We start from the raw sequence: 11,576 nt of genomic DNA, 5'->3' as shown, positions 1-11,576 counted from the left end.
CTCCTGCTTTGTTGAGCAGTATTTTCTTTCATTTTTCTTAATGGACCAATGCAAAAAATAAGCAAACAAACAATTAAATAAATAAATAAACATTTGGAACGCTCCCGTTGAACCTCCAACATCTATGGTCTGAAATCTGCATTTATTTGTTCTATTAAGAGCTTTTATTGGCCTCCAGAAAGGGTGCAATAAATTATTGACACGTTTTTACTTTACTGTATCTTCCCAATGAAAACCATAAAATGCAATTTTCCATTCACTTCATTCTTCTTATAACAAGAGTAAGATGTTACCACATTTTTCCTCAAGTATCCTTATTCTTCATCTACCAAGCAAAATATTGCAAATTTGTTGCAGCAAAAGCCCTCCAAACTAACAGAGTTTTTTTTATTTTATTTTATTTTTTTTTAGAATCTGCACAGAAATGGGTGCATTGAAAAAACAACCAAGAAGTGTCATAACACTTTAGGTACTACAGAAACTGTGTTTTTATTTGCTTGCTCTGCTCTCTCATAATGGTGCTTCAATGTTTTTCTGCCATCTGGTGGTAAAACAAAAGATTTTATTTGCTACGGATGACCGTACGTTTTAGTTCATTTTTTTCTGTCAGATTGTATGTTAAATCTTTATAAGTCTAAATGTTACAATTAACGGGGTTCACACTACTTCAGAGTTTGTTGCATAAATAAATTGTGAGAATTTTGTTTGATGCAAATACGTAAGGGATTATATTATATTGGAAAATAAAGTTTATTCTAGAATCTAAGTATATATGAACAAGAAAGATGATGGAAAAGTTACCGCTTAATACATAAAAAGGATACAGTGTTCAAACCTTTAATCCAACTGAGCTTGTTGAGCAAAAATGTAAACCTTTTGAAGATCTGTATTTTTAATACTAAAAAATGCACAAGAGGGCTGCAGTGTTCATTCAAAAAAGTTGATTATTTTGTGCCTTTAATTTTACTTTATTTTTTTCAAACAGCATCAAGCAAAATTTTGAAATTAAAAAGCAAGTAAGAAAACAACATGACAACTAAACACATGGTTTAAAGCAAATGCGTTAACCAATTTCTCATTACTCTAAACTTTTCAATAACTTGTGTGTATTTTGAAAGTTATTATTATTTTACATTTGCTATAAGTAACTTGTACATTGAAAATTCACGTGTCTTTATTAAAATTCTCAATCTACAGGTCTATTAGATTCTTTTATGATTTAAGAATGATTATTCAAATTCTTTCTCATTTGATTTCTTTTCTTTTTTTAAAAAAATTACACTAGACAGCCGATTTTCTTATGCTTGTCTTTTCCTGTCAGTGGCTCTCACTGCACTCCAGTCCAGTAGGGGGCAGCACTACATTTTCAGCTCCTTGCCTGTCTCCAAGAAAGTCAACAGAGGATGTGGCAACCCAACATAGCCGCTGCTTACGGCTAGCTCACTAAGGTGGCTGTGACCATAAGCCGCTTTTGTATCTGTTGTTCCCTCGTTTCAACGACAGAACTGAAAGGTAAAACGTTAAAGTGTATTTATGCAGCAGTAAGTTAGACTTTATTTCCAAGTTTTTATTCTTTTCAGTGTCAGGTAAAACGTGTGTACGAAATACAAATAGCTAACGTTGAAAGTAGCCTAGAGGCTACTTTCAAGCTAAACAGGTTAAGGCTTAGCTGTTTAGCTTTCCTTATCAGTGATATTTATAACTCAGCTGTTGACATTGATTTATTAAAGTCAGCTCTCTCTTTGATCGGTGCCATAAATCAGACTCTTTTTATGATATAGTAAACAAATGACTGTATCTGGTCTTCTTTCTTTCCTCCACAGGGACTGGGATCGTGTTTTTTTTATCCTATATCTTCTTTGGTCATCTCCACGTCATAATGGCAGCTGTGAGGGGTACGTTATGTTATACATAAAGGATAAACCGCACTTGTTTTACATGTGCATTGATTTATGCTCACTGGATCATCTAAAAACTAAACTTTGCTGATAACATGCAGTTTTGTACAACTTATCAGGTTCTGATAGCAAACAGCATTTGCCAGCAAATTTCAATAGAAAACATGTCATAACTAAAACAACAGGCCATAAGGTTGTGTATAAGACCAGTAAAACAATCATAAAACATAAACTTTTTTTAACCGTCTAAATCTTATCTGGGCAGATATAGCTTGTTGTTTATGTGTTTATACTCCACCACGACAGACACTTGTGTTCATAGTGGTGTTATTGTTTCTTTAAGATTTTGATATTTAAAGACATCACGGGATATTTAGATAACTGTAAAAAAAAGGAAAAATTATATATATATATATATATATATATATATATATATATATATATATATATATATATATATATATATATATATTATTCCATCTTTTTTAACATAGTAGTGTTATACCTATTGCTACTATTCTTTAAAGAAAATGGTAAACGACTACTCTTTCCTACTGTGGATAAAGAGGCTCCATGTTGTGTTTTTGTTATGCCTGTTAAAATGATGATTATGAGCTGGTTTGTCAGCTGATCTTGCTTATATTCAGAAACATCTGTGGCTTCAGTGCTTTTACAAACTATAGTCTTTTTGCCATTGTTGTTTCTAATTCCTCTGGATAAATACTGTAATTTATATGAGACACATAAACAAAACTGTTGTGCAATATATGTATATAAATACTTTTCCTTTTTAAAACTCAAGGGTAAGCAGTCGGAAGATGGTAACTGGCAACAACTGGCATATACTATTTATGTATGACTTTAAATATAAAAAAATTCTGTGTGGCTTTCCCCCCCCTTTTTTTTTATCATCTAGTTTCTACCAGAGTTCCTATTCGGGGTCCTGGAGATGGCATGGAAACAGAAAATTCAAAAGCAGTGCTGGAAATAAACACTGAAGTCCTGCCTCCAAATCCATCTCAAGTTTCCCTCCTCAAAGTAGCTAACCCAAAGCACAGCCCAAAGTCTACCTGTATCCCTGCCCCTGCCATCCCTGAGCCTCGTGGGGTGCTGCACCTGGGCAAGGTGAGTCGAGAGGCCTGTACTGAGGTGGAGGCTGTAAGGATTATTGTACCTCGAGCTGCGATCACTCGGAGCAGCCGTACAGGACCCACTGAAGGGAAAGGAGAGCCGGACCACCAGGCTGAGGAACGGGGCTCTCCTTCACCACCGCTTGTTGAAGATTGGAGAGGAGAACTGAAGAAGCTACAAAACTCAGAACGCAGACTGCTACAAGACAAGGAGGGCCTCTCCAATCAGCTTCGAGTGCAGACAGAGGTAAGCCTATTGGAATACAAAGAAAGACCGTGATAACTGTTGACTTCTGTTTAGATAAATGGCTGTTTTTTTTTCTCTTTTCTTTTGAGTGTCTTTGTCCTCTAATAAAAACCCTTCATAACAACATATTTTTTTGTGCCAGGTCAACCGTGAACTGAAGAAACTGCTGGTTGCATCTGTAGGCGATGACCTTCAGTATCACTTTGAACGACTGGCTCGGGAGAAAAACCAACTGATTCTGGAGAATGAGGCTCTCGGTCGGAGTCTTGCACACACTGCAGAGCAGCTGGAGCGAATGAGCATCCAGTGTGACGTCTGGAGGAGCAAGTTCTTGGCCAGCAGGTAAGAAAATGCTTTTTTTTACGAGTTCTGGAGAAAAGCAATGGAATGTTTGTGTGCTGCCATAAGATTCTGGTTTTCTGTCTCATTTTTAAAGAAGCTAATTTTTAGAAAAACGTGGCCTGGATGCTGTTGTGATTTATAGCCCAGCTTTATATCTTTAGAGTCATGGCAGAGGAACTCACCAACGCCAGAGGGGCTCTCCAGAGACAGACCAGAGAGGCACAAGGAGCAATCCAAGACCTGCTTCTGGAGAGAGAGGAGTTTTCTAGAGACATGATGCTCACTCACAGGTGAAATAACAACTGATCCATGGTGACCCAAGACCGAGTGCTGGTTGATATTGTCGCTGCTCTCTGCTGTATTTAAAGTTGTTGGGCCATAAGAAAATACCAATCATTTAATCCATAAGAACCCATGGTGACATCAGTGTAACAGAAAAATATCAGAACTAGATTCTGTGGTCTACTTGTTTGTGGTAAAATACACATAATTTAATTAAAAAAAGGGGGTCTGTGTTCGTATGGGTTTAAAAAAAAGAGGTTTATCATTTTTTTAATGGCCTTCATCAGCAATATATTTGTGTGACAGCACAAATAGAATGATTGAATGTGAAAACAAACTGACAGTGCTAAAGTTCACTAAAAAGTTATGATCAGTTAACCTTTCTAAAAGTTTCATTCTTTGCATACCTGACATTCTCTGATGCTTGCGGCAGTGTTCATTTGATGCTACTGAAGTCCAAATGACAGCAGTGAAGATGTTAGCATGGTCATCTGGATGAGTCCTAGGAACATCTGTGGCCTCTGTTTCGCTCAGATCTCTGGAGCAGCTCCTGGTGTCTCTGCAGTGGGGCAGACAGCAGACATACTACCCCAGTGCTCAGCCCCTCAGCATAGGAGAGCTGGCAGCAGCCAATCATAAGCTAGCAGATACCATCAACTCGCGCCTTCTGGGAAAGGACAGCAGCAGCGGCTTGAAAAGCAACGGGGCTGCTGAGCAGCTCTGCAGCACACCAGCTGAGAAAATGGCTGAGAAGGTAGCTATTCGTACAAAAACATGAATTGCATCGAAGCATTTTATTCTCTGTACATTCTTTCTATAAAAACTCAAAACTGCATCAACATTTCACCGTTTATCTCGCCAAGGTGCTGCAGATTTTGGACCCGATCTCTCATTCAGAAAACAAAGCGGAGGCTGAGCTCACTGATTCATCCTCCTCAAACTTCCTGAACAGCAAGAAGAGCATTGGGAGGTTTCACCCCTACACCCGCTATGAGAACATTACTTTTAACTGCTGTGTGCATTGTCGTGGAGATATCCTGGTGCTGTAGAGGTGAGATAAGGGGGCACCAAGACTTTTCTTTTTTTTTTTTTTATATTCAGGGATTATTGATGGCATTTTTAGTGATTTTTTTTTTTTTACGAAAAAAAAACTCTGAAGAAAATGTAGTTTTACTAACCATGTAAATATTCAGTTTCCAACATTTCAGATGTTCTGTATTGATATTAACTCACTGTAGCTTTAAGAATCAACAGAAATGTTGACTAAATGGAGTATTTTGTTTGGTGGGATGAAAATCTGACTGAAACCAAATGAATGTCATGTCAGTGTTGCATAATGAGCACAAAGTGCTTTTTTCTGATTGGGAAAGTGTTTATTATATTTTATGATTTTTTTTTTTTTTTGCTTTAAAAGAATTGTTACTGAAACAGTTAAGAAGAGCAAGTCTAAAGAGCAGAGACCCTACAGGATGTTTACAGTGGAAGGTGCTCACTGTGACCTAACAAAGAATCTTATTGCTTCCTAACATTGCAGTTTTGATACAATGATATTTATTAATGTATGTTTTTGAGAGTTTTGAGGTTAATGTTATATTTAGGATTTTTAAGATGTAATAGTTGTTTAATGATGTTGAGATTTTACTATTGTTCAAAGAAAAGAATAAAAAAAAGTCGAAAAAAAGCTTTATTTTTCCTTTTGATTTATTTGAAATTACAAAATGTGTCTTTGTAATCATCGCGTTGATCAAAGTCGCAACGCTTTCTTCCTTCATCAAAATGATCCAGCAGATCTGTGGGCTCTTGGAATCAACCCTTTGAGCTCTCTTCTCCATTTTCATCGTTCCCGTCTGGATCTTTGTCACTGAAGTCATCATAAACTCTGCAATAACAACAATGGTTAGGTAAAAATAATTATACATAGAACTGAATTATAGAAAAAAAAAAGAGCAATACTCAAAAATTTAAGCAAAGCTTACTTCATGTGTATAAGATAAGTACAACAATACATTTATTGCTGTGTTGTAAATAAAGATGTTCTCTAATGTACATGGATGGTACCTGATGAAAACTGAAATTCCTACTTCACTCTTTGATGTGAGATCTTTTTTTATTTTATTTTTATTCTTTTTGCTTAAGGTTTAGTCTGTTTCGTAAATACTCTTCAAACTTTTCAACATACATTGGACCCTTCAATGCTTTATGAAAAAAGGAATTTTGACCATTTTCCTTTGGCATATAATAGGCCCTTAAAAAGATTGCTAAGCATGCAGAACTGTGGTATTTCAGCCAGGGTTAAACGACCCTCTATTTTGTTCATTTTAATTACTGCCGTTATAAAGGCCTTTTGAATTAGACTTCATGCTGGCTATACAAACTCAGAGGGAGCTTTGTTTGCAAAAGAATTAAGTCTGGTTTAGATGAAATTTGAAGTCTTTCAGTTTTTTTTAAACCAATTCTATTCATTTTGTGAACAGAATGTCTGGACACAGTCATTACTGAAATGGTTTGACTTCATATCTTGTTACTGCTGCTTGCACACCACACAGTCGTCTGCACAGGCCCCACCTTTGCCTCTCAAGGTTTGAAATGTCTTATATCTTCATACATGTTTTTTGGACAGTCTGTTTACAATAAGGGAGGGTTGGAAGGGTGAAATTGGCAGATTGCAGTAATAAAATCTGCTTTGGTCAATTTAAAGCTCTCAGTTTATAAGCTTTCAATTTAAAAAAGCAAGTAAGAAAACGAAACCTTCAAGAAATCAACTCCTGAAGGTGTACCTTGAGTCACCTATGGCCAAATTCTGGGGGTTTTTAACAAATGATTGATACAACAGATACAGATAATAGAAATGAGCCTTTGGTACTACGGTAACGGCTGGGCTTTCTTCAAAGAGACTTATGTTAAATAGCTGCAAGGAAGTATTTACTGAAATGAAATCAAAACCACATACATGACGTGACGGAGAGCGGGAGGCTGCACGAAGCAGAGCCAACTTTGTTACTGGATGTGCAGACGTAGGTTCCTGATGTGTCTTTGGTGATGTCAAAAAGACTCAAAACACCTCCTTCTGCAAAAGAAAAGACTGAACATGTCAGAATGCAGGATACAGAAAATAAGTGGGGGCTTAAACTTTCCCTAAATTAGTTGGTCTAGAAACTGCAGATTTAATTTATTAAAATATCAAGCTTTTCAGGCAACAAACACCAGACTACAAGATGAAAATCAGCCTAATATAAAGTCAGACAAAGAAGTGACAAACAGTAAGCTCTGATGTTGGCAGAGTGCTAATTTCACCATAATCCCAGCTGTCGTTCCAGAGAAGTACATAACTCATGTTCTCCAGCACTTACCATCAGTAGATTTGGGGTCTAGAGCACGAGGATTGTCCTGATCATCACGACTTTCCCATTTATATTCGGCAGGGGGAGAAGCTTCATTAGACACACAGGTAAGATTGATGTTCTGGCCATACTCTGGAGTTCCCTGCACCTCACAGATGGGCGTGGTTGGAGCCGCTTAGGAAAAGGAATTCAAACAAAGGCATATCCTTTAGGAATCAAGTGACTAGATCCAGTTTGCTACAACGCATCAATATCGAACATAATCTTTCAGAGTTTACTAATAATAATCATTAGATCTACTTAAGTGAGGCAAATAATCATTTGAAAAGACTTTGCAACTGATTTTGCAAGTTCTCCTACTTAGAAAGCATGGAGGTGTTTGACATTTATATCTTACGTGCATGTCCACTGTGAGAGACATAATCGAAAGAAATCTGGAAATCACTATATGATTTTTTAAAATAATTTATTTGTATGCTACTGCAGCAATATGTATTTGAACACCTATCAGCTAGAATTCTGTCCCTCAAAGACCTGTTATTCTGCCTTTAAATAGTTAACCTCCACTCTATTCATTATCATAAATTAAAAGCACCTTTTTAAGGTCGTTAGCTGCACGAAGACACCTGTCCAACCCATACAATCAATAAGACTCCAACTACTAACATGGTCGTCAAGACCAAAGAGCTGTCCAAAGACACCAGAGACCAAATTGTGGACCTCCACAAGACTGAGAAGGGCTGCAGGGCAATTTCCAAGCAGCTTAGGGAAGAAAGAACCACTGTTGGAGCAATTATTAGAAAATGGAAGAAGCTAAACAATATCTCACCTCGTAGGATCCCAATGATTCTAAGGAAGGTGAGCACTCAGCCCAGAACTACACAGGAGGAGCTGATCAATGACCTGAAAAGAGCTGGGACAACCATTTCCAAGGTTTCTGTTGGTAATACACGAAGATATCTCGGTTTAAAATCCTGCATGGGACGGAAGGTTCCCCTGCTTAAACTAACACTTCTCCAGGTTCGTCTAAAGTTTGCTAATGATCATTTGGATGATCCAGAGGAGGCATGGAAGAAAGTCATATGGTCAACTGAGACCAAAATCCCTAGAACAGGACTGATTCTCGCCTTGCCCTCCCATGCCTCAAAGTAGTTATAAGTTGGCGCCAGTGTTTGGCAGCAGAGCTGCCATCAGTGTGTGACTTTGTGTCTGAACGGGTGAATGGGACTGTGAAGCGCTTTGGGCCTTCGATGAAGGTAGGAAAGCGCCAAACAGGATACGCCTTTTACCATTTACCAATTCCCTCAGTCAGAGGATTGAATATGGTTTATGGCTTGGTCTTCCAACATGACAATGACTCGAAGCGGAGCTCACACTCTGTGTTTCTCAGCGACAGCTCAGAAACCTGACAGATCTAGAGAAGATCTGTGTGGAGGAGTGGGCCAAAATCCTTCCTGCAGTGTGTGCAGACCTGGGGAACAGCTACAGGAAATGTTTGACTTGTGTAAGCACAAAACATATGGGGTTCCGTTTGTGCCAAAAATATAAGGCTACTGTACTCAATATTAACATTGATTTTCTCAGGTGTTCAAATACTTTTTTGCAGGAGTAGCATAAAAACTAAAGGACCATTTAAAAATATCTACCTTGACATCAGTATTATCCTTGTGATATAAAATGATTTAAGCAGGTAACTTCTAAATTAAAACATCTTTTCTTTTATCAGCTGTAAAGTAAAATAGTTTCTCTGCATGGTGCTGCAGTTTAAGGGCTTAAGGCTTAAGAACACATTTTTTTGATAATTCTATAGTTTCACATGAATCACAGTGTTAAGGCCCGTACACACCGGGACGAATTTCGCGTGTGATTTTCGCCGACGTTTAACGCCTCGTGACTAAACAAAGGGCACCAATGAGAGTGTGCACACCGACGCGAAAAAACGGCACGCGTCAAAGCGCCAAATGGAAAAAAACGCCTCGGGTTCGTTCTTTTTTTTTGACGCGTGGCGTCGAAATCTATTCGACCAATGAGAATGGCGCTTTTGCACACGTGTCTGGAGCCTCTGAAGTTACAGTAAAACACAACTTGGGGGCGCTCAAACACAAAACTGCCTTGCTGAGCACACATACCAGCGAAGAAGATAGACGCGGAGTTGCATCTACACTGCCGCGAAGAAATAATGACGGACATTCTAAAATATCCCCGAACCAAGCACCAGTTGGAGCAACAGGTGCTTGAAATATTCATGTTTTCTTTGTATTATTCTGACAAGCGTGTAAATACTTGCTCTCTTCTTCTGAGTGAAAAGCAACTTTAAGAATCGCAAAGTTGCGCAGCGCCACCTTGTGTACAGGAGTATTTCTGTTTTACATTAAGCGCCATCTAATGTCAGGGAATGAAATTGCATGTTCGCTCGGCTCATCGTCAGCCTGGGTGTGAACACAAAAAACGTGGCGAAAAACGCTGGCGAATAACGCCTGGCGAATATTCGTCCCGGTGTGTACGGGCCTTTAGATTTTCATGTCACATTATCCGTTTCTTTACAAAAATCAACAAACATTAATTTTTGTCTAGCCTTTCAACCTGCTGGTTTTTTCCATAAATGTATATAAGATCTTACCCAAAACGATCAAAGTTGCCGAATTTGCATTATTGCCTTCAACATCCCCTCGAACCTGGACACGGCATTCATAGATCATGTTGTCCTCTGGTGTGACTTCTTTGAGTAGAAGGTCGGCCTGGCCCTTCAGGAAATCCGCCTCAATGGAAAACCCCTTAGCATCAACAGTTTGTGGCACATCATAGCTTTTGTCCGGATAATAGTAGGTAAGAATTAGCTCCTGTTGGAAAATTATGACAAATAAACCACTTAAACTTAGAATAACCTGCTTATATTATTTTAATACTGACATTCCCAGTAGTGGTTTCTAGAACCCTCCTAAACCAGGAGATAACGCCTGCTGTTGGCTCTGTTATTGTTGTTGTAAATGTGCATGGTATTTTGGTATCACTTCCATTGGCAGCCTCATACATTTGTTGAGGAATTTCCACAGTGATGGCAGCAACATTCGACCACACTGTCAGAACAAAAAAGAAGAATTAAAGAAAAGTCTTTGATAACTGTATTAAATAAATACCAAGCAAAATTTAAAATCACATCTAAAGGAAAAATAATGTTGATATAAAAAAGTGTTTTTGTCTTTTAAACATCCTGTCTTTTGCGATGTAAAAGCCGTATTTTGAGTACTTTTGTGAAAAAGAAATTAGGAAACATTTATGGGAAACAAAAGAACATAAAGCAGGTTTTAAGCTTTCGATGCTAACAGGTGGGGCAGAGTCTTTGTGGAAAGAAAATGAGAATATTTTCAACGGCCTACTCACCCAAACACAAAAGAAGAAAGGTAAACATGCTGCTCTCCATTGTAAAATACGTAGGTCAATCAGCCAAATTCAACCTGCTCTTCTCCTTCTCGCGCTTTTATATGATTTGAAAAAGGAGAACCGAAAATACTTTTACGCAATGTAATGTTGAAACTCCTGACTGAGACTTTTCTGCAGCCTGCTGTCCCATCCAAGATGATCAACTGTCTACCTCAAATCACTGTGCCTGCAGTTACACAGGTATGGCGTTTTTCCTGCACATCAAACGTGTTTCTGCTTGTCCTGTCAATACTTAAAATCTAAAGGTCTGCAACCTGAGTACCTGGAGCCACATGTGGCTCCCCTTATCTTTCCACTGTGACCCTTGGGCTTTAAAGAACAATGCTAACAATTGGAATCAATAATAGACTTGTAGATTTGATTAACTGGTTTTAGTTCATCAAGTTTTGTCAATTATGTTTAGATTTGTAACATGTTAGATTACTGAGAACAAAAAGGAAGCATGGCATTATGGGATTGCATTAACTCATGTTCTCCAGCACTTGTTTTGACATGTTTTTTTTTGCTGACAAACTAGTTTGAGAGGACACACGATGGAGAACAAAAAATGAACAGATGAAGACAGCCAAATTAAAATCCACAAAGCCTGTAAACTGCACACCAACAAACTAAAAAATACAATAAATAAAAAATAAAAGGTGGATATTCTATTTGAACTTTAGGTTGAATATGTTCTTGAAGACATTCTTAAGATAGTCCAGTGTGTTCTAAAGAGACCTTTAAATTAAGTACAATGAAACACTTTTGCCTTAAAAATGGTTTTTAATAGAAACACAATGAGGAATAACAGGATTAGATCCACTAACAACAAAAATAGCACAAACCTTCATCATGCTGTCACTCTTTGCATTAAGAAAAAGCAGCATTTGAATTGTTGAAAAAACAAAACATCCTT

At 37.8% G+C, this 11,576-nt stretch overlaps 2 protein-coding genes across 2 annotated transcripts; one reads left to right on the top strand and one right to left on the bottom strand.

The window, feature by feature from the left end:
• The first annotated feature begins 1,382 nt into the window (after window positions 1-1,382).
• blzf1 (basic leucine zipper nuclear factor 1) lies at window positions 1,383-5,536 on the top strand. The gene is made up of 7 exons (XM_004067096.5): window positions 1,383-1,512; window positions 1,824-1,895; window positions 2,815-3,275; window positions 3,418-3,617; window positions 3,779-3,907; window positions 4,434-4,653; window positions 4,763-5,536. Exons 2-7 carry the CDS (start codon window positions 1,880-1,882, stop codon window positions 4,946-4,948), a joined length of 1,212 nt encoding a protein of 403 aa, XP_004067144.1. The 5' UTR covers window positions 1,383-1,512; window positions 1,824-1,879; the 3' UTR covers window positions 4,949-5,536.
• Window positions 5,537-5,582: 46 nt separating this feature from the next.
• On the bottom strand, window positions 5,583-10,900 carry LOC101160969 (cell surface A33 antigen). The gene is made up of 6 exons (XM_004067097.5): window positions 10,622-10,900; window positions 10,151-10,317; window positions 9,861-10,080; window positions 7,250-7,414; window positions 6,850-6,966; window positions 5,583-5,778 (listed from the first exon to the last, which is right to left on the bottom strand). Coding segments are annotated over exons 1-6 (711 nt in total). The 5' UTR covers window positions 10,662-10,900; the 3' UTR covers window positions 5,583-5,776.
• Between the last annotated feature and the right edge of the window lie 676 nt (window positions 10,901-11,576).

The sequence above is a fragment of the Oryzias latipes genome, chromosome 3, assembly GCF_053564925.1.
Source record: "Oryzias latipes strain Hd-rR chromosome 3, Olatipes_Hd-rR_3.1".
NCBI classification, from domain to species: Eukaryota; Metazoa; Chordata; class Actinopteri; order Beloniformes; family Adrianichthyidae; genus Oryzias; species Oryzias latipes.
Note: the sequence above shows the minus strand (reverse complement) of the source record. Positions and strands in the feature narration are given on the sequence as shown.

What these genes read in the sequence shown, in the direction of transcription:
- blzf1 (XM_004067096.5), top strand. An exon ending in GACATGATGCTCACTCACAG is followed by an intron (nt 3,908 to 4,433) that starts GTGAAATAACAA and finishes TGTTTCGCTCAG; the next exon opens with ATCTCTGGAGCAGCTCCTGG. An exon ending in CTGAGAAAATGGCTGAGAAG is followed by an intron (nt 4,654 to 4,762) that starts GTAGCTATTCGT and finishes TATCTCGCCAAG; the next exon opens with GTGCTGCAGATTTTGGACCC.
- LOC101160969 (XM_004067097.5), bottom strand. Translation starts at nt 10,661, where the DNA reads ATGGAGAGCAGCATGTTTACCTTTCTTCTTTTGTGTTTGG. An exon ending in CTTTCTTCTTTTGTGTTTGG is followed by an intron (nt 10,318 to 10,621) that starts GTGAGTAGGCCG and finishes TTGTTCTGACAG; the next exon opens with TGTGGTCGAATGTTGCTGCC. An exon ending in GGCAACTTTGATCGTTTTGG is followed by an intron (nt 7,415 to 9,860) that starts GTAAGATCTTAT and finishes CCTTTTCCTAAG; the next exon opens with CGGCTCCAACCACGCCCATC.